The sequence below is a fragment of the Acomys minous genome (assembly GCF_964271855.1).
Source record: "Acomys minous genome assembly, chromosome: 4".
Taxonomy (NCBI): Eukaryota; Metazoa; Chordata; class Mammalia; order Rodentia; family Muridae; genus Acomys; species Acomys minous.
In genome coordinates this window covers 47,378,941-47,398,439 of record NC_140486.1, presented here as the reverse complement: position 1 = coordinate 47,398,439, position 19,499 = coordinate 47,378,941, and the positions used below count along the sequence as shown (strand labels likewise).

Here is a 19,499-nt window from a genome sequence, read left to right as displayed (position 1 = left end):
TTTTCCTCTCTTAAATGGTTTCTCTGTGTAGCCCTGGCTGCCGTTCCCACACACTCCCGCCCTCAGAGATATGCCTCTGCCTTCCAAGTGCTGGGATTTTTTTTTTTCTTCTGTTTTTCAAGACGGGGTTTCTCTATGTAGCCTTGGCTGTCCTGGACTCACTTTGTAGACCAGGCCGGCCTCGAACTCACCAAGTGCTGGGATTAAAAGCCTGCCCCATCACTGGCCAGCTAATTTCTTATTGATTATAATGGGTTTCTATGTCTGAAGATCTTAGGGTAGTTCAAAACAGCTATGTTTTTAAAATATAACTATTACATAGAGATAGATCTAAAGTTAAAAATTAGAGGCTAAGATAGGCCTACTATTATAACCAACTGAAGAGTACTAACTTGGAAAAGAAACAGGAATTTAGCATGCTTTAAGGAGTGACAGATTCTCCCCTATCCCCAATACGTGCTGGACATGTTTTTAGAAGCAATTCTAGCCAGCTGGATGACATAAGAAGAAACAGCCTCCGGGGCCAGGCGTGGTGGCGCATGCCTTTACTCCCAGCACTCAGAAGGCAGAGGCAGGCGGATCACTGCGAGTTCGAGGCCAGCCTGGTCTATATAGTGAGTCCAGGACAGCCTAGACTATACAGAGAAACCCTGTCTCGAAAAACAAACAAACAAACAACAACAACAAAAAGAAACAGCCCGGTCTGTCTGCTGTATAGCCATCCTGTTCATACGCTGTAGAAAATGGAAGGCCTTGCCTCCAGAAAGCTTATAATTTAAACTGTGTGATAATGGTTAAGAAAGCTGGCTTAATAGGCTTCCATTCCAGCTTTTTCTCTTATCAGCTCAGGGTCGTGGGTAAAATAGTGAATCCTCACGCCCCATTTCCTCATCTGTGAACCACTGCCCATAGTAACTCCTACACCCAAGTGATGAGAACCTCTCAATCGGCGAGGCTAAATCTCTCTTGTCATAGCCTCAGCATATGTTCCTGTGATCTGGATAAATCCTTCAAGTCTTGGTTTCCATACCACTTTCTCAGAGAGTTCTGTTTCAGACAATACGGTTTCAAAATCAACAGAAGAGCTACTAATCAATCGCCAGGTACATTAGGCTCTATTAAAAATGATCCAGTCTAAGATTTAGGGTCAGCAATTATTTTCTGTATAGGGTCAGAAGGTAGATTCTTTGGAGTTTGCACGTCACACTAGAAGGAAAAGGCCGTGTCACAACAAAACTTCGAGGATATTTAAATGTGACTTTACATAAATCCTCCGGGTCTTGACTGGCGGGACCCTGCCATGGTCGGCTGACCCTTTACGTGCGAGGGTGGCAGCTCGGAAGGGAAGGGATGGGAACCTCAACCCTGCGTGCTGAAGACTAAGGTGACTCGGTGGGGGAGCCCTCGGCTGGGGCGAGGGGCGCATCCGGGCCCGGAGGGGGCGGGGTGGCGCGCGGAGGGGGCGGGGCGGCGGCGCAGCGTCGTCGTCGTCGTCCCCGCCTCCTCCCCAGGGGCCGCGGCGGAGCCTCGGCAGCGGCGCTCAGTGCCTGCGGAGAGCGTCTCGGCGTCAGCAGCGGCCATCCACACGCCGCGGCGCGTACCTCTCGGCCTCCCCGCGACCCCCAGCCGCGGCGCCCGCGCCCGTTCAGCTCTCTCGCTCGCCTTCCTTCCCTGAGGCCCGCTGCGCCATGGCCTTGGCGTTGGCGGCGCTGGCGGCCGTGGAACCGGCCTGCGGCAGCGGGTACCAGCAGGTGAGCGGCCCCGGGCCCGCCCCGCCCTCCGCCGGCCACTCGACGCCGGGGCTTTACAGGCCTCGCCGGGCCTCGGCCGGACCCCGGGGCCTGGGCCCGTCGCTGCTCGGGCCAGCCGGGAGGGACCTCGTTAATCCCGGTTCCCAGGTCGGGCGGGGCTGGGAGGCCGAACTCGTGGCGCTCCGGGGTCTCTCCGACCTGAAGGCATCCGTTTTTTTCTTTCTCAGCTTTGGTTTGATGTCATTGGAAAGTCGGAGGTTGGGGGGGTGGGGTGGGGGAAGGGCGGAGAGGAAAAAAAAAATAAATTAAGCCAAAAAGGCAAAGGAAATGGGTTCAGAAGAAAAGATCAGAATCACCCGTACGTACCTCGTCCGGCGGCTGTCGTCGGCGAGGTGCGATTACTCAGGGTTTCAGAGCCTCGTTTCTGTGCAAACCCATTCCCCCCCCCCCTCGCTCTCTTTTAAAACTCGAGTCAAAAAATGAAGCGAGAGAGGAGCCCGCAGCTTTCAATCGATTTGGAAGAGGCGATGTTTGGCTGGAGAGAGGCCCCAAAATGTAGGGCTACGGTAAGGCTGCAGGGCGTGTGCCCGGGTGTATTTTGCACGCTTAGAAATGACGTTTCAAGAGACTTAATAGCATATCTGGGGAGGAAATATAGCCAGGTGATTGGGTTATTACCAGCTGTGTGAGTCTGTAAATTGAGGCCCTAGGGAAAAGAGATTCCCTTCCCCTTCTCCCCCCCCCCCCAGTCTGTGGCTGGGTTTTCTCGGGAATTTAGAGACTTTTGCGAGGAAAATATTAGAGGTATTAATCTAAAACATCCTGTATTTGTGGGCGTTGAGCCAGAGAGTTGATCGAAACGCGGGGCAGCTGGTTCTGTTTTCATCCATTTCAAATGTTTTCAGTATAACTTGTATACAAAAATGCCAGTCCTGCTCTTTCGACATAAAATGGCGTAATTTAAGTGATCTACGTTCACTACGTTGTAGAAGTAAAACCAGTACGATTAAAGCGTGTTGCAGCTTAACCCTGGCGTGGTCAGTTGCTGGTTTGTTTTGCTGTCTTCAGCGTGTGTTGTAATCCGCCGCCCTTCTTTCCGCCCCCGCCTCCTCCTCCTGAAATGACTATAGTTAAGGTTTTAGCCTTCTGGTTTCATAAACATCCCAAATTGTGGTTGTGCAGTCTGATCCTTATGTCTTCAGTGCCTTTATTCTATGACCTTGGATGAGACTTCGGGCTCTTCCCTGCTGTAATACTAAATTCGAGTCACAAATGTCACTAGACTCTCATCAACCTGTTTACAAATCCCCTGAACCTGATAGTGTCATTTTTTTTTTTTCATCCGACTTGGGTGGGCAAACAAGCAGAAGAGCTGTGGCTTTTCTTTGTACTGCCTGCCATCTTACTGAGCTACGGAGTAATGGCTGGTTGACTGCTAGAATACAGAAAATTTGTTGAGTATTAAAATTATGCTTTTGTTGGCTTAATGTTTAGCAGCTTTTTAATTATGCAGAATTAAAGTATATTAGAGATGGTCCATCTTTATATCCTTACTCTCAAAAGTAATTATTTTGTTGGGTGTGGTGGCTCATGTCTAAAATCCTAGCAGTAAAGAGGCTGAGGCAGGAAAATCGAAAGTTTAAGACCTGCCTGGATTGCCAAATTAGTTGAAAGCCAGCCTGAGGTACAGGAAGACCCTGTCTCAACAACAACAAAATACATTAGAGGAAATAATCTTGAATAAAACATTTTTAAAAATCTTCTAGGAGAAACTATAAAACGTGAAAGCCAAAAAAGTCCAGCAAGTCTGTTCCCATAGACCAGCAAAGGTAATACTTGGGCACATACTCCTGTGGAGTAGAGTTGTGTAAATACACAGCCCTGCGATCAGCGTGCGTGTGCACAGATAAGGAGTGCTAGTGTTCATTCTGTGTGCCAGTCACAGCAGGTGCAGTTTTACATCTCCACTGAGCCCTTGCAACACCTTTGTGACTCAAGGTTCCAGTTCTGTAGACAGCAAAGTCAACTCTCTAAGGGGCTCAGTGTCTTCCTCAAATTGACAAAGCTGCCAAATTGTAGTTAAAGAGTAATCATTTACTCACCTCCATAGAAGGCTCCTGGCCCAAAGACTGGCTGTGTCCTTTAGCAGATGATGTTGTACATATGTATTATGTACTCATGCATGTCTATACGGGCACATCTTTATACATGCGTGCGAATCACATTTGGATGGGTCCTTAGTCTCAAGCATGTGCATTCACTCATATGTGTGTGTTCTTGTGCATATATATGTACAATGGCACACAGTCATTAATAAAATTGGATTTTCAAATCTGGGTTTGTTTTTTTTTTTCCACTTTTTTCTCCCAGTGCTAAGGGTAGGGCCTACAACCAAGGCCTTTTTAGTCAAGCCCTGCACGACTAACTGTATCTCTAGCCCCTCTATCAGCTATTTTTATGCTAGTGTGGCATGTAATTATATGGCCGAGCCATAACTTAACTACCTATTGGTAGTTCCTAAGAGTATTTATAATTTTTTTCATTCACTTGTTTTCCACATACCTGTAACTGTTCTTTTGTAGTGTGTGATCAGAGACTATACATATTTAAAAGACTTTTGAATTATAGAGTGCTGGGGACTTGTCCAGGCCACCTGATAGGAATGTGGCACTCTTTAGGCTATTATAAAAGGCCGCTCTGACTTCTTTTGATCTGGTGGACCTCCAGCCAAATGACTGTAATGGAAAGCTTTATGATTCATTCAGAAATGCTCACTGCTGGCTTCCTTTGCTTTTATGGGTTTTTATTGATGTGTGCACTTGAATTTAGTACAGTGACAGTGCTTATAGATAGCCTGGGCTTAGTTTTCCTGTAGCATGATCCCACCCTTTTTTTTTTTTCCAATTTAAAAACTAAGAGTATATCCAGATATATGGAGCAGTGTTTCAAAAAGGCTTAGGTAGGCTCATGCCCAGCTGGGGCTATCTCCAAGAGAACATTAATTGCTGGTCATCCATTTTCCTTTTTGTAATAGATCTTTACCTCTGTATCCTTAATTTTGCTACCTCATGCCAGATGCTTTGAGATACTTGGATTTTGATCCTATGTAAGTGGATGGTGCTTCAGTATACATTAAAAACAAACCACAGAATGTGCTGTTTTAGACATAACTCATTGCCTGCTGAGGAAGCTGTTTATTTGCAGTTATCACCAGTAAGTGTGTATAGCATTCAGATGACATCATAAGCCAGGCTTTTGGGGGTAAGGCCCCTGAGTATTCTGAAAGGGCATTTTGATAGATGAGGGAATGAATGTCACCCCTTTAACAGGTGAAGTTGTGTGTGTGTGAAGCCATGATCTTGGAAGAAGGGCTTCGTTATTGCCCATGTGATTTTTTTTTTTGCATGTTTGTTTTAAAGCTTTAAAAGTTATAGGTTATGTCTTTGCTGTCTTGTCAGTTTTAAAGATTATTTGCTGCATTTGTAGCCAATGGTTAGTCATCAGTGAAGATGTATAAAGGATTTGAAGCAGGGCACAGTGGTGGTTCGAGTGCTTTCAGTGCTCTGGAGGCTGAGGCAGTAGGATGGTAGACTCCAGGCCTGTCAGGTACCAGTGAGAGCCTTCTTAAACAAGCATGGGTAGATTGCTTATGGAAGAGTGATACATTGTTTCTTTGAAAATTTTCAGAATTGAGTAAAATAAACAAAATATACCATATTAACTTTTTATCATCTTTGTTGCTAGGGATTGAACCAAGAGCTTTATACAGGGTAACAAAATACTCTACCACCAAGCACCTTCCACCCTAAGTATTTTTAAGTACTAAGTCTGACGGCGTTAAGTGCATTCACATATGTATGAAACCAGCCCTGTGTCTAGTACCCATTAAACAGTACTCCACCTTGCCTGTCCCAGCCGGTGTAAATGCCATCAGCTATTTATCCTTTTGTAACTGTCTTGTTTCATGTGGCATGTCATCAAGGTTCATTCATATATAACGTCAGAATTCCTTTCTTAAGGCTGAACAATTTTTATTTTTTGATTGTTTATACTTATTTTCTTTTTTTGTTTGTTTTGAGATGGAGTCTCTTGTATCATGGCCTGACCTCACCATATATATATATATATCACATCCATACATACACATACTGAGACTGACCTCAAACTCCTGATCCTCCTGCCTCCACCTCTCAGGTTTGAGGATTATAGGCTGGCGCCACTAGGCCTGCTTGTGCTACATTTTTAAAAAATAAGTTCATTTACTGATGGATGTTTTGTCTTTGTGCATAATGTAGTGAAAACATGGGTGTACATATATCTCTTGGTCCTTGCTTTTGAGTTTAATGAGAATATACTTAGAAGTAGAATTCCTGGATGGCTTGTTAATTCTCTTTTTAAGTTTTCTTAGAACTATTATTCTGGCTACCCATAGCAGCCACACCATCTTCATTGTTGCCAGCATTATACAAAGATTCCAGTTTCTCCATTTTCTCAACAACAGTTTGACTGTTTTATTTATTTACGTGCTTATTTACTTATTTGCAGTGCTAGGGATGGATGGAAGCAGGCCTTGCTTGTGCCTGGCAAGCTCTATACCATTGAGTTACACACCAGCTCTTCTGGGTTCTTGACAGTAGCCATCTGTTTGCTGGTTGTGCAGGCATCTCCTTTTAGTACTGATTTCTGTTTCCTAAATGATTAGTTAGGTACATTATTCTTTTTCATTGCATTGGCTGTTTATATAATATCTTTTGAGAAATGCTATTACTATAATTGTTATTTCAGACAGGCTAGCCTAGAACTCTCTGTAAATTAAGTTAACTTTGAATATACAGAGCTCTGATTGCCTCCACCACCTGTAAATTGGGATTAGAGGTGTGCACCACCACATCTGGCTTGAAATATGTCTTTCTTTCTTTCTTTTTTTTTTTTTTTTTTCGAGACAGGGTCTCTCTGTGTAGCCTTGGCTGTCCTGGATTTGCTTTGTAGACCAGGCTGGTCTCGAACTCACAGTGATCCACATGCCCCTGCCTCCCAGGTGCTGGGATTAAAGGCATGCACCACCACGCCCGGCCTGAGATAATTTCTTAATGGTATTGTATTTCACCTTTTTTTTTTTTTTTTTTTTGAGACAAAGTCTTAGTAGACCTGGCTGTCCTGAAACTTGTTATGCAGACCACATGAAGTTAGTATCATGAGATCTTTTTTAAAAACCTTTTATTAGAAAAAGTATAAAAAAACCTTTTATTCTGTTTATTTTTTTACCTGTGGATGTGGGTGGGGGTCAGAAGACAACCTTCAGGATCTGGTTTTCTCCTACCGTGCAGCTCCTGGAGATTAGGCTTGGTGGCTAACTGCCTTTTACACACTGAGCCATCTTGCCAGCCCTGAGAGCTCTTTTATTTTGTTTTGTCTTGTCTTGTTTGTTTTTTGTCCCCTCCACCCCAGACAGTGTTGCCCTGTATACCCTTGGCTGTCCTGGACTCGACTTTGTAAACCAGGTTGGCCTTGAACTAAAAAAGATCCACTGGCCTCTCCCTCCCTGAGTGCTGGGATTACAGGCATGAGCCACCATATCCTCCTGAGAGCTCTTTTTAATCTGTTAGAAATATGGAAATAGGATTTGTAAATGTCAGGAGCTACAGAACTGTGACTGTCCTGTGTGTTTGAATTGACTCTTGGCAAGCTTTGGTTTCCTCGTCATTTTTTGTGGCACTGGTGGATTCTTGATCCATTCCTGCTTTCTGGCTGGGTCCACTGGCCATGGTTTATTGGCTTCATCACTCTGTCCGTGCTCTGTAAACGGAACAGAACTTCCTGGTTTGGACAGATACCAAAACTCAACTGAGCTGCCCAGAGGAATCCAGTTCTAAGGACTTGTCACTGTTGGTCCTAGGCATGCATGTTTATTCCAGATATCAGCTACAATATACTATACTATATCAAAATAAATCTTACCATGAGAATGACTTTGATGTTCTGCTTTAGACTGGGTTTCACTGTGTACCACAGATTGGCCTTGAACTTGGGACCCTTGTGCTTCAGCCTTCACAATGCTGGTATTACAAAGGCTTTAAAATGAATCTTTATGTTTCTTTGTTTTAATGTTATCTTTGGATAAGTACAACTTATCCAAATATGAGAACCATATTCTTGTAGAGGACCATACCTATTTAGATACAGAAATTCACTTTAGTTGCAGATTAATGCTGAAGATTCCACACCCTGCCCTCCCACTGAGTCCTTGTTGCCAGTAAACTGGGCAACTGGTAAACGTGCGTGGGATTTGTGCTTGCATACAGGTGCTTCTGGTCCCTGGCTGGTAGAAACACAGTTTGCATTAATTCAAGTGTAGTGTTAAAACAAGTGTGGTAGATATCACCAGGTATGCCCTGCCTGTAAATTAGGCTCTCCCTCAGTTTTCTGACTACGTACTTTCTTTTCTTTCTTTCTTTTTTTAATGAAACAATCAGGAACTATATTAATGTTACATTCATAGTGTCTTGGCTGTTTGTTTTTGGCAACCTTGAAGAAAGCATCTTTCCTATCTTGGTGAGTCTAAAATTCTAAATGTAAATATCTATCATATCTCATCTCTATCAACTTAAAACATCTATCTAAAAAAAAAAATCTATCTAGACCTTCAAATATCTTAACCCCTAAACAACTAAGCTTAATTGTAAAACTAAACTATCTGGTCTTCAACCACATCAGAGATTTGAGAAGGAATAAATTAATTACCTGAGTAAACAGGAAGTGCAGGTTAGTAGCTTCCAAGGTGGGGGGAAAAAATGACAAGAGAGGTTGCTGCCTGAACAGTCACCCAAAACTCTTTATAATGTTGGAGCATCATCTTCAACCTTCTGGCCAGTATATCTGACACACATATTTGTGAGGCAGAAATTATTGAGGACTTGCTTACTCTGTCTTAGCAGAGTTTGACCGTTGCTTCTGCCTGGATCCACGCTTGCCCATTTTTAGGCAGAATTCTGTCTGTAGCCAAAATGAGGACATTTTGCCCAGTGACATTTTGTCACATTTGAAGCCATCTCCATAACGATGTTCTTTAATGTTCATCATTTTCTTTGAGGTAGGCTGGGTGTTGCCAGGAGTTAACATGTCTTATTGTCAAAGAATCCTTAAAACAATAAAAAAAAATCTTTAAATACCATATTTTGTATGTCTCATATCTATCTGTTACACCTATGGTGAATATTCTTGTGAAGCTAATATTGCAAGCAGAGTATTTGCCATTTTTATAGGTGAGGCATTTATTCTTCTCCACTAGCTTATTTAGTCTGTATGGACTCATAAATATTTATAATTATTTGACAACATAATTCAGTACTACTGTGTAGTGCTGGCCTTGACCACTGGGCACTCTCAGTTGGTCCTGTGTCTTACACCTGCTTCCTTTTGACATACCTACATCTTTGTTTTGTTTTAGAGCACTTCCTTTTTGGACTAAGCTCATCTAGTGTGTTTCTTATGCCATCTTAGAATGATTCATGTTCCCCAAGAAGCGCTGTTTCCTCTGTAAAGAAAGTTCTGGGTGTTGAACCCTGCGTGCAGCTTGCTGCATGTGTGCATTTTATATCTGCCGCCCTAAACAATATTTACATAAATAAATTATCCAAAGCCAAGTTCATACTGTGTGTCCAACTCTAATTCAAGTTCATGGCTCACACTGGCTTATTCATCTAATCTGTATACTCCCACTTCAGCTGTGAGAAATTTGGCTCCCACCATTTAGGATGTTTCTTAATTCTCCAGTTTGTGTGTGTGTGTGTGTGTGTGTGTATGTGTGTGTGTGTGTGTGTGTGTGTGTGTGTGTGTATGTGTGTATAGTGCTAGCAGAATTATTAGCTCATATACACCTGGGAAACTTATTCTCCAGAAGACAGACACACAGTTGTCAACTACTAGGTTCTAGAGTTACCTTTGCCCCTGCTCTCTTGAGAAAGGGGCTTTACTGCATATATAAGATAAAGTTTTGTCATATTCTGCCCATTATTCTGCCACTGAAATAGTTTTTTTCCTTTTCTTTTGTTTTATGTAGTTTTTTGGAGCCAGAGTCTCATTTTGTAGTCCTGACTATCCTGAACTCTATGTAAACCAGGCTGGTCTTGAACCCAGAGATCTGCTTTCTGTCTGAGATTAAAGTCCTGCACTACTCTGCCTGGCTTTAACTAAATGGACTTTTAATATTCATACATATTAAGATTCATTCTGTGCTATAAATTGCATATTTTTTACAACTCCGGTGCCTTTTTTCTTTTTAAATATTTTTAAGAAAAATAGTGAGTTTTTTTCATGTTTCTACTAATGCTAATGTTTGCCTTTTCTTTTTTTTAAAAGGTACAGACTTTTAAATATTTTACTTTGTTGCCTTTGTAAATTTTGGGGGAAATTTGTAAGCTAGGAAACCAATAATAGTCCTCTTAGATTTCTGAAAAAACATTTTTTGTGAGAGCTTTGTGTTATAGCATTCAAATGTTATTTAAAACTTGTCCTTAGTAAATAATTTTCCCTCTCTTTCCCTCCCATCCTACTGAGGATCTAAGCCAGGACCGTATCATGCTAGGCAAGTGTCTGTCACTGAGGTACATTCAGGGTTGAAGCCTATGTAAAGGGGATAAGTGAGAAGAATGTACACGTTCCTGAAACGTTGACTTGGCAACAGCCCCACCTCTCTCAGGAAGTAGCTGTGTGATGGTAAGAACATTGTCTTTCTAGCCTTTTATAAATGAAGTTGGACTCATTTCATTTTGAGAGTTCCAGCTTTATTGTTGATTTTGTGTGTATCTAGAAAATAAAAACTAGTAGCTTTGATTCAGAGAGATGGAATTTGTGTTGCTTTAGTAAATTTATTTACACACATACACACACACACACACACACACACACACACACACACACACACACACCACCCTGCTCCCCATGCCAGGAGATCAAGCCCAGGTCCTTGTACATGCAAGGCAAATGTTCTACCACTGAGTTACATTCCCAGCCCTGATAATGCCACTCAAGTATGTATAGGTAAGTTTATGGTGAAACCTTACAAATTGGTACATAGTTTCAGACATAGAAAGTACCTTCTTTTTTAAAAAGGTGTGGTAGTGCACGCCTTTAATCCCAGCACTCAGCAGGCAGAGGCAGGTGGATTGCTGTGTGTTCAAGGCCAGCCTGGTCTACAAAGGGAGTCCAGGACAGCCAAGGCTAACACAGAGAGACCAAAAAAGAAAAAAAAAAAGCCTTTAAAAATGTCTTCTCCTTGGTGTCTAGTCTGTCAGTTTATGAATTAAAAACATATGTGTGTATGTGTATGCCATCTATGTGTGAGTACCCGCACTATAGGTGCTGGAAAGTGGACCAGAAATGCACTTAACCACAGAATCAGCTCTCCAGCTCCCTAAAAAGCATCTTGCTTTTTTTAAAATCAGTTATTGGTGTGTGTGTGGGTGTGTGTGTGTGTCTGGGGAGCAGGCCATAGGGAAAGCGCATCTATCCCATAATGCATGTGTGCAAACTAGACGTCAGCTTTATGGAGTGCCTTCTTCTACCTTTCTTGTAGACCAGTCTGACTCTGAGCTCACAACTTTCAAACAGATTTAATCCAAATGATTTTAGATCCTAAGACTTTACATTTAGTAACAATGTTGAAATGTGAATTTCTAATGTTGGAAAGGGCCTCAGCCGTGGGTAGGCATACCTTCACTGGTTATTGTGTGTGCGCGTGTGTGCTTGTGTGTGTGCGTGAGTGCGTGTGTGCGTGTGTGTGTGTGTGTGTAAATTGTTGTACCTAGCTATCCCTAATTAAGGGTATAGTTTAGAGCTTTAAATTTTTATTTCTGAGAAATGAATTTTTCCTCTTTAAAAATTCTAACTTCTAGACACTGCAGTGTCTGAGTGGAGAACATTATAGCTTGTACATTTCTGAAAGAATCAAAAAATAGTCTCAAGAATTCTGGGAGTTTTTATTTATGTGTTTTTCTTTATTTTACAAAATTTCTTCTCAGCATACATTTTATTAATGTAGGAAAGATAATTGTAAAACTCATCCTGTGTTGATTTTATTAAAATGTTGTGACTTGTCTTAGAATATGTAAAGTACGGTTTTTTCTTTAGAGATAAGAGTCTCACTGTGCATCCACAGAGTCTCAATCCTTCTTTCTTAGCCTCCCAAGCGCTAAGCTTATGAGCTTGTGCTACCTCACTCACCTCAGTTTTACTTTGGTGTTTTGTTTTTGCTGTGTTGGGGAACCCAGGGCCTTGTGCACGCCAAGAATTTTGTTGTGTTTTGCAATAGATAGCCTCAGTGTTTGCTAATGTGAAATATACAAATGCTGAATGAATTCAGTTTTGCATCACATACATCTTTTGTGTGTGTGTGCATACACACGCGCGCATGTGAAAGTGGGCTCCCAACTTGTGGGCTCTAGGGAGTCCAACTCAGATCATCAGACAGCAGAAAATGCTGTCATTTGCTGAGCCAGTTTGCCAGTCTTGAGGCTGGTTTGGTATTTTTGCTTGTTTTGAGTATCATTATCTTTGAGTCTTTTCTTTGGGACTGGCCAGTTTTCCCAGAGTAAGCCTGTTTGCTAGTATCCGCAGAGATGATTAGGGGAAGAGATTGGGAAATCTCAGCATTTAGTATACAGATCTTTCAGTCATTTCTTTTTCTAGATGTCACCCATTGCCTTAAACTCCGATTTTTAGCTGGGCAGTGGTGGTGCATGCCTTCAATCCCAGCACTCAGGCACACAGACAGACAGATCTAGTGAGTTCAAGGCCAACCTGGAGTTCCAGGACAGCAAGGGCTACAAAGAGAAACTCTTTCTCCAAAGCCAAACAAAAAACCTGATATCTCCCCAAAGCTCCTGGTCTTCTTATTCTCTCCGGAGAATTGTTTTTTGTTTTGTTTGTGTTTTGTATTGGGGATAGAACCTGTGGCTCATGCATGCTAGAGAAGGCGCATGCCTTCTACAGGGGCCCTGGGAGCTACAGTGTTTAACTGTTCCTGCAGCCTTCCTTTCTGATTTTAAATCATTCTCAACCCAGCTTGTCAACAATTTCTGAGCATTTTGATCATGTGAAACAGGTTGCTTGTTTTGTGTTCTGGTTTAGGAGTCACTCTCCCATGTCTGATGAACCCATATCCTTGCTGATGTCACTTGTAGCTTTCAGGGTTTGTTGTTACTTCTTTGTAGGTGTTTGCTACTTCATGGGTTCTTTCTTCCTTTCTTCCACCGGTCTCCACCCTTTCAACCCCTTAACACTAGACATGAAAGAAAAAAGGATAGAGAGGAAAGAAAAGAGATCCCTGCCTGGCGCCACGTAATTAGTAGACTGCTTCCTGCTGATTAGGGGGCATAGAAATGATCTTCGCCATCAGGATATCTAATTTCTTCTTGTTTCTTTTGGAACAGTTACTAACAACAACCATCCATCACTCCCTCCAGTCACACACCTCTCAAAGGCCCTAGCATTTATATACTCTCTGGAAAGTCCCCAGAATTTCAAATGTCACACAATTGCAGAAACTGTCTGAAGCTGGCAAAATCATGCCCTCACCAGAGCATGAGGCAAATCATAATCAGCTGCTGCGAGGCAGCCCCATACCCCTTCACCTGGGATGAAAACAAAAGCATATTACAATGTTTCTGTATTTTTAAAGAAACCAAAATTACAAAATTCCTACTGTCCTCCTCTTGTTGCTTGCCTTTATAGGCTTTTCTCTCTTTCTTTGTTTTGTTCTTAATAGAATCTTACTTTGTAGCCCTGGCTGGCCTAGAACTCACTATATAGACCAGGTCATCATGAAATTTACAGAATCCACCTGCCTCTGTGTCCTGAGTGCTGGGATTAAAGCTGTGTACACCATGCCTGCCTTTTTGTTTTGTTTTTGTTTTAAATGAGTGAGATTATTAAGCAAAAGTAAAGGAACAAATAACAAGTGATACAGACAGCAGTAGACATAGAGCAACACACCATCAAATTAAGGGCCTGTAAACACTCACCAGAAAACAACTGGGAAGAACAGTTGAGGCAGCCAGCTGGAGTTCTGGATTGAGAGAGACCCTTAAGTGGTGGTAGTGGGGTTTGCAGAATGTCTCCTCCAGTGAGTCTCCCAAGTGAAAGAATAGCAGCAGATAGATGCTGCTTACTGGTGCACTTTTTATTTTATTTTATTTTATTTTATGTATTTATTTATTTATTTATTTATTTATTTATTTATTTTTTGGCCTGGGTTTTCTTGACATTTTTATATTCTGGGATAAACAATAGTAACCTCTGTTGAAATGGTTCACCTTCTAGTTGTCAGGGACATAGCATCTCTACTCTTGGACTGTTTTGCTGTTCTCTTTCCTCCCTGTTACAGTTAGCAGAGAAGAAGGTCAGCCCATCCCTGTTCAAGGGGCCTTGAGGGACTATTTGAGGTTAAACATGCTTTATTCTGAAGGAGAGGGGAGTAACTCCATTTCCAGATCCAGCTTTTCAGGAAGCTCAAACAGCACACAATTTAGCAACGTAATATAAGTCACAGCATGGCTGTTGACTTTAGCCTGTATATCTAATTTTGCTATCTTGCCAATGGAAAAGATTTCCTTTAGTGAATATGTCAATTGGTTGTTTTTTAGAAAGGAAAACATTTTAGGAATTAAAATTTGATATAAAAATTTTCTGTATAACTTCCACAAAGATCTATTAAATACTTATTTGTATCCATCAGACTGTGGTATGTATTATAGGTTGGATAATTAATGTTCAAGGTTTCTTTCTTCAAAAACAAAAACGTTGTGTGTGTGTGTGTGTGTGTGTGTGTGTGTGTGTGTACCATGCTTACACACTAGAGGTCAGAAGACAGCTTGCAAGATTCTGCTCTGTCCTTTCTGTCTTTCCACCATGTGGGTTCCTGAGATTGAATTTAGGTTCTAAGGCTCAAAGTCAGGCATCCTTACCCTCACACTCACCCTACCATCCGTATTCACTCTTGATTATTTTTTAAAGAAGAAAAAGCCGAGAGATTTCTTTTCTCGTTTCTGGTTTTTATTCTTTTGTTGCTATCTCTTTTTAAAATCATTAGCTATATAGATACCATCTCTTCCCTGATGTTATTTATTTATTGATGCACAGGAAAGCAGTGTGTGTGTGTGTGTGTGTGTGTGTGTGTGTGTGTGTGTTATATTTCTTTTTTTTTTTTTTTTAAGATTTATTATGTTTACAGTGTATACCTGCACACCAGAAGAGGGCACCAGATCTCATTATAGATGGTTGTGAGCCACCATGTGGTTGCTGGGAATTGAACTCAGGACCTTTGGAAGAGCAGCCAGTGCTCCTAACCTCTGAGCCATCTCTCCAGCCCTGAGATATATATTTCTGTCTCCCAAAAAGAATGCTAATAAACCAAGCACCTGTGGCTTTCTATCCCAGGTCATCAGCGGGTTGGTTTTTGGTTTTGGTTTGTTTCTCTCACAAATTTGCTTTTCCACAGAGAACCTTCAGTGTTTCAGAAGGCCCTTTCCCCCTTAGTGCTGTCTATGTTTAACACATTTCCCATGGCAGCAGTAATGAGGGTGCTCTCTGCCTGTAGATCACTCCTGAAGCCATTATCATTGTCCCTTCTTTGGTTGTAGCTTTCATCTATAAGTAGCTAAGCTTTTCAGTTACCTTGGGTTTTATTCTTATTGTTAAGAAAGAAAAGTTAATTAATATACTGCAAGAAATAGAAAGTTGGACAATAAGAGTACTGCCTATCTTCATTAAAATTCAATAAAAACTTTTTTTTTTTTTTTGAGATAGAGTTTCAGTGTGTAACCCTGGCTGGCCTCAAAATGAGTTCTGACTGTCTTGGACTTTTGTGTGCTAGGGTTAAAGGTGTCTGCCCCACATCCAGCTAATTAAAAACATAAAAACTACAGTGCTGGGAGTTGAACCCAGAACCTTGTATGTTAGGCAGGTATTCCACCAGTGAGCTGCATGGGGGACTCTAGCTTGTACATGTGTGTTGGAGGCCGGGTGTCTCTGCACCCACCATGGCTAGCCGAGTGTCAATCCCTATAAGGCAAGAAGGGAATCCACTTGAACACAATTCAATAGCTGATTTGGTTCAAACTTGAAGGGTAGTTTATTTTAGGCTTTTTGTTTCTGTTTTTTGAGATAAGGTCTCTCTGTGGAGCCTTAGCTGTCTTAGAACTTGCTCTGTAGATGAAGCTGGCTTTGTACTCAGAGATCCACTTGCCTTTGCCTCTGGAGTGCTGGGATTGAAGGCGTGCTCTGCTGCCGATGCCTTCACCACTACCTCCCAGCTATTTTTAGGCATATTTAAGCACAGCACAATTTGGAAAAAGATTTCCTATGGAAATAATAGTCAAGATAGATTGACTGAGAAATACTGCTCAAGATAAGGGTATGGGGATGATGACTGAGGTATAAACATAAGATACTAGGGGAGCCAGGCGTGGCCTGGCCATACAGATAGCACAGAGGTCACCAGGCTGCTAGGCTAGTAGGCCTAAAGACAAGAGCTGGCACCGTAATTGCAGCTGTTTAGTGCTTTTATAGATGAGCTGTGTCTTGGCTCAGAGTTTTGCTTTTTAGGTGAGTTGAATTGGAAGTGAATGCCTATTATGTGTCCGCCTTCTTGTCTCTCTTGTCAATGTGGCCTAATATACAGCCTTTCTAAAGGGATTGCCTGTTAGAGTGAAGCAATCTGTCTGTTACACACTTTTAAGTCATTGTGCTCATCACTTGGTTTTCCTTTGCTTTGGTGCATTTTTTTTCATTCCGCTATTAGAAGATTTACATATTTATATTATTTTACTTATGATACTGTTGGATACTCTAAGTGCTATGACTGCATTATTTATATGTATGTATGTATAAATTCATATTTTGAGACAATTTTACTATATATGCAATAATACTGTATATGACCTATAGTTCACTGTGTAGACCACGCTGGCCTCAAATTCAGATGTCTGCTACCTGCCTCCTGAGAGCTGAGATTAAGGGAATGTATCACCATGCTAGACTTGGTTTATACTTTCTAAGTTTTTTGTTGTTGTTGTTGTTTGTTTTTTAACAACAGCTCTTAAAGATTAAACAGTAATTATAATGATTTTCATCTTCGGGTTCTTTTGTTGTTGTTTTTATTTGTTTTATTTTGGAGACAGGGTTTCTCTGTATAGTACTGGCCAGTGGGCACCTCAGGCTTCATGTGGGTCCTCTGCTATTGTGATTAGGGGCTGTCTCTGACCTGGACTCTGTTTCCAGCTTTTTTATCACTTCCCCCTGGTGGCACTGCTTTGCCAGGACACAGGGGAAGAGGACATGCTCTCTCCTGTTGTGACTTGAGGAGCTGGAGAGGGAAGGAGGAGGGTGGGACTGGGAGGAGAGGAAGGGTGGAGCTACAACCAGGATTTAAAGTGACTAAACAAGCAAACTCACCACCACCCATCCTTATGTTTGGCTTTTTACGGTGGGATCTCAGCCTAATTGTCTCTTGATGTCTTGCTTGTAGTGCTTTTTCTCCTAGGGGAAGACTGGATATTAAAGAAACAATTTTTAAAATTATTTTTGTATATGTATGCTTTATATATATGTATGTATGTATATATGTGTGTATACATATACATATATACATGTGTGTGCACCCCATGTATGTAGTACCTGTATTGTATCTCCTGGACCTTGAGTTACAAGATGCCTGTGAGCCACCACGTAGGTACTGGGGATTGAACCCCCATGTCCTGGAAGATTATCTAGTGTTCTTAACCACTGAGCCATCTCTCTAGGCATAGGAAACTTTTTTTTTTAAACAGTAATTTACTGTGCTTGTCATTTTCACCCATTCACAGACCTGTTCTATGGTGATTTGTGGGGCTGTTGATGGGATCTTTTTCATTGAGGGTGACAGATAGTGACTTAGCAAGTAAATAGTGATGTAGAACAGTTAAAGTTTTGTTTAAGTAGAATTATATAAGATAGATTTGGCTTTTCAAAAATAAAGCATTTTGATATTAAAATGTATTTCCTAAAAATAAAAAATAAAATAAAATGTATTTCCTTAAAATATTCCTTTTTTTTTTTTCAGATTTAGTTACACATATAAATGTTTTGTCTGCATGTATGTACATTCACCATGTGTGTGCCTGGTACTCTTGGAAATCAGAAGAGGGCTCAGATCCCTTGGAACTGAAGTTAATTGATGATTATGAGCCACCATGTGGGTGCGAGGAGTTGAACCCAGGTTCTTTGCAGGAGTAGCCAATGCTCTGGAGCATTGTGCCCTTAGTCTCCAAGCCATCTCTCCAGCTCAAGCTTACTCTTTTAAAGAGTAATTTAAAAACTATTTCCATTGGTTGTATAAGCATAATCCCCATCTTAATTTCTAAGCCAGTTTTACTACTATCTCTGACCCTGCAAGAAACTAAGACATATCAGCAGTCCGCTGCTACTCTTCCTCCATTATCCTAGCTACCACCAGCCATTAATCCTTCTTTCTCTATGAAATTGCATTTTTGGAACATTTTATATAAATAAAAGCATACAACATGGTATTTTGTTAGTGGTTTTATTCTTAGTATAGTGTTTTTAAAGCTTATTTATGTCATAGCAATTTATCCCCCCCCCCTTTTTTTTTTCTGGCTGAATAGTGTTTCATTGTATGGGTCTCTCACTGAGCTTGGAGTTGGCCTTTGTCATTTTGGCTAGGCTGACTGGCCAGCAAGCCCAAGCTGTCCTGCCTGTGCCCCACTGCTTGGGCTACAGGCATATGCCACCATGCCCAGTACTGGGGACCTGAGCTCATTCCTCATGCTTGCCAGGGAAGCACTTTGCCCAGTGAGCTAACTCTCCAGCCAGCCCTCTTTTGCTCATTTTAAGATGAGGTTGCTTTGTTTTGGGGGAGTTATTTTGGTTTTTCAAGGGTTTTCATGCATTGTAGGCATGCACCACCCCACCTGATAGTTGAGTTTCTGTAATAGGGAGGCAGAGGTAGGTGGATTGCTGTGAGTTCGAGGCCAGCCTGGTCTACAAAGTGAGTCCAGGACAGCCAGGGCTACATAGGGAAACCCTGTCTTCCAAAAACCAAAAATATGTTAATAGCAAGTTAGTGGAGAACTCTTCTTGCAATAAAGCGTTGGTGCTGGGGAGATGCTCAGTACTTAAGAGCACTTGCTGATTTTCCAAGTTCAGTTCCAGCCAGCTCAGGTTGCTCGTAACTGCCTTTAACTTGAGCTCCCCTTCTAGAGCTCCTGCATTTCATAAACACAAGAAAGACACTTTAAAGGTGGGGGAGGGGCGGCAGTGCTGGAGAGACAGCTCGGTGGTTAAGAGGACCCAGGTGCAATTCCCAGCACCCACATGGCAGCTCACCGCTGTCTGTAACTCACTCCAAGATCTGACATCCTCACACAGATAAACATGCAGGCTAAACACCATTACACACAAAATTAAAATAAATAAATAAATTTTTCTAAAAAAGGAAGAGCTAAGCATGGTGATGCACGCTTATAATCCCAGCACTCGGGGAGGCAGAGGCAGGTGGGTCTCAGTGAGTTTGAGGCGAGCCTGGTCTACAAAGTGAGTCCAGGACAACCAAGGCTATACAGAGAAACCCTACTTGAAAAACCAAAAAAGAAAACAGGAGAAAAAAAAAAAAAGTAAAGAATTTAATGAGGTTAAAGTGTCACAGTAATTGTATTAGATGTAATAGAAAATGTATAGTTCTCACCCTCTGGCTGG

At 41.7% G+C, this 19,499-nt stretch overlaps 1 protein-coding gene across 2 annotated transcripts in view; it reads left to right on the top strand.

Moving 5' to 3' along the window:
• Positions 1 to 1,489: 1,489 nt before the first annotated feature.
• Positions 1,490 to 19,499, top strand: part of NDFIP1 (Nedd4 family interacting protein 1) — a 48,588-nt gene continuing 30,578 nt past the window's right edge. The window contains exon 1 of one of the 2 annotated variants that reach the window (XM_084780350.1): positions 1,490 to 1,751. In XM_084780350.1, the coding sequence (XP_084636476.1) occupies positions 1,689 to 1,751 (63 nt within the window). In that variant the 5' untranslated portion in view covers positions 1,490 to 1,688. The remainder of the gene's footprint in view (positions 1,752 to 19,499) is intronic. The other variant, XM_084780349.1, reaches the window with a different exon arrangement.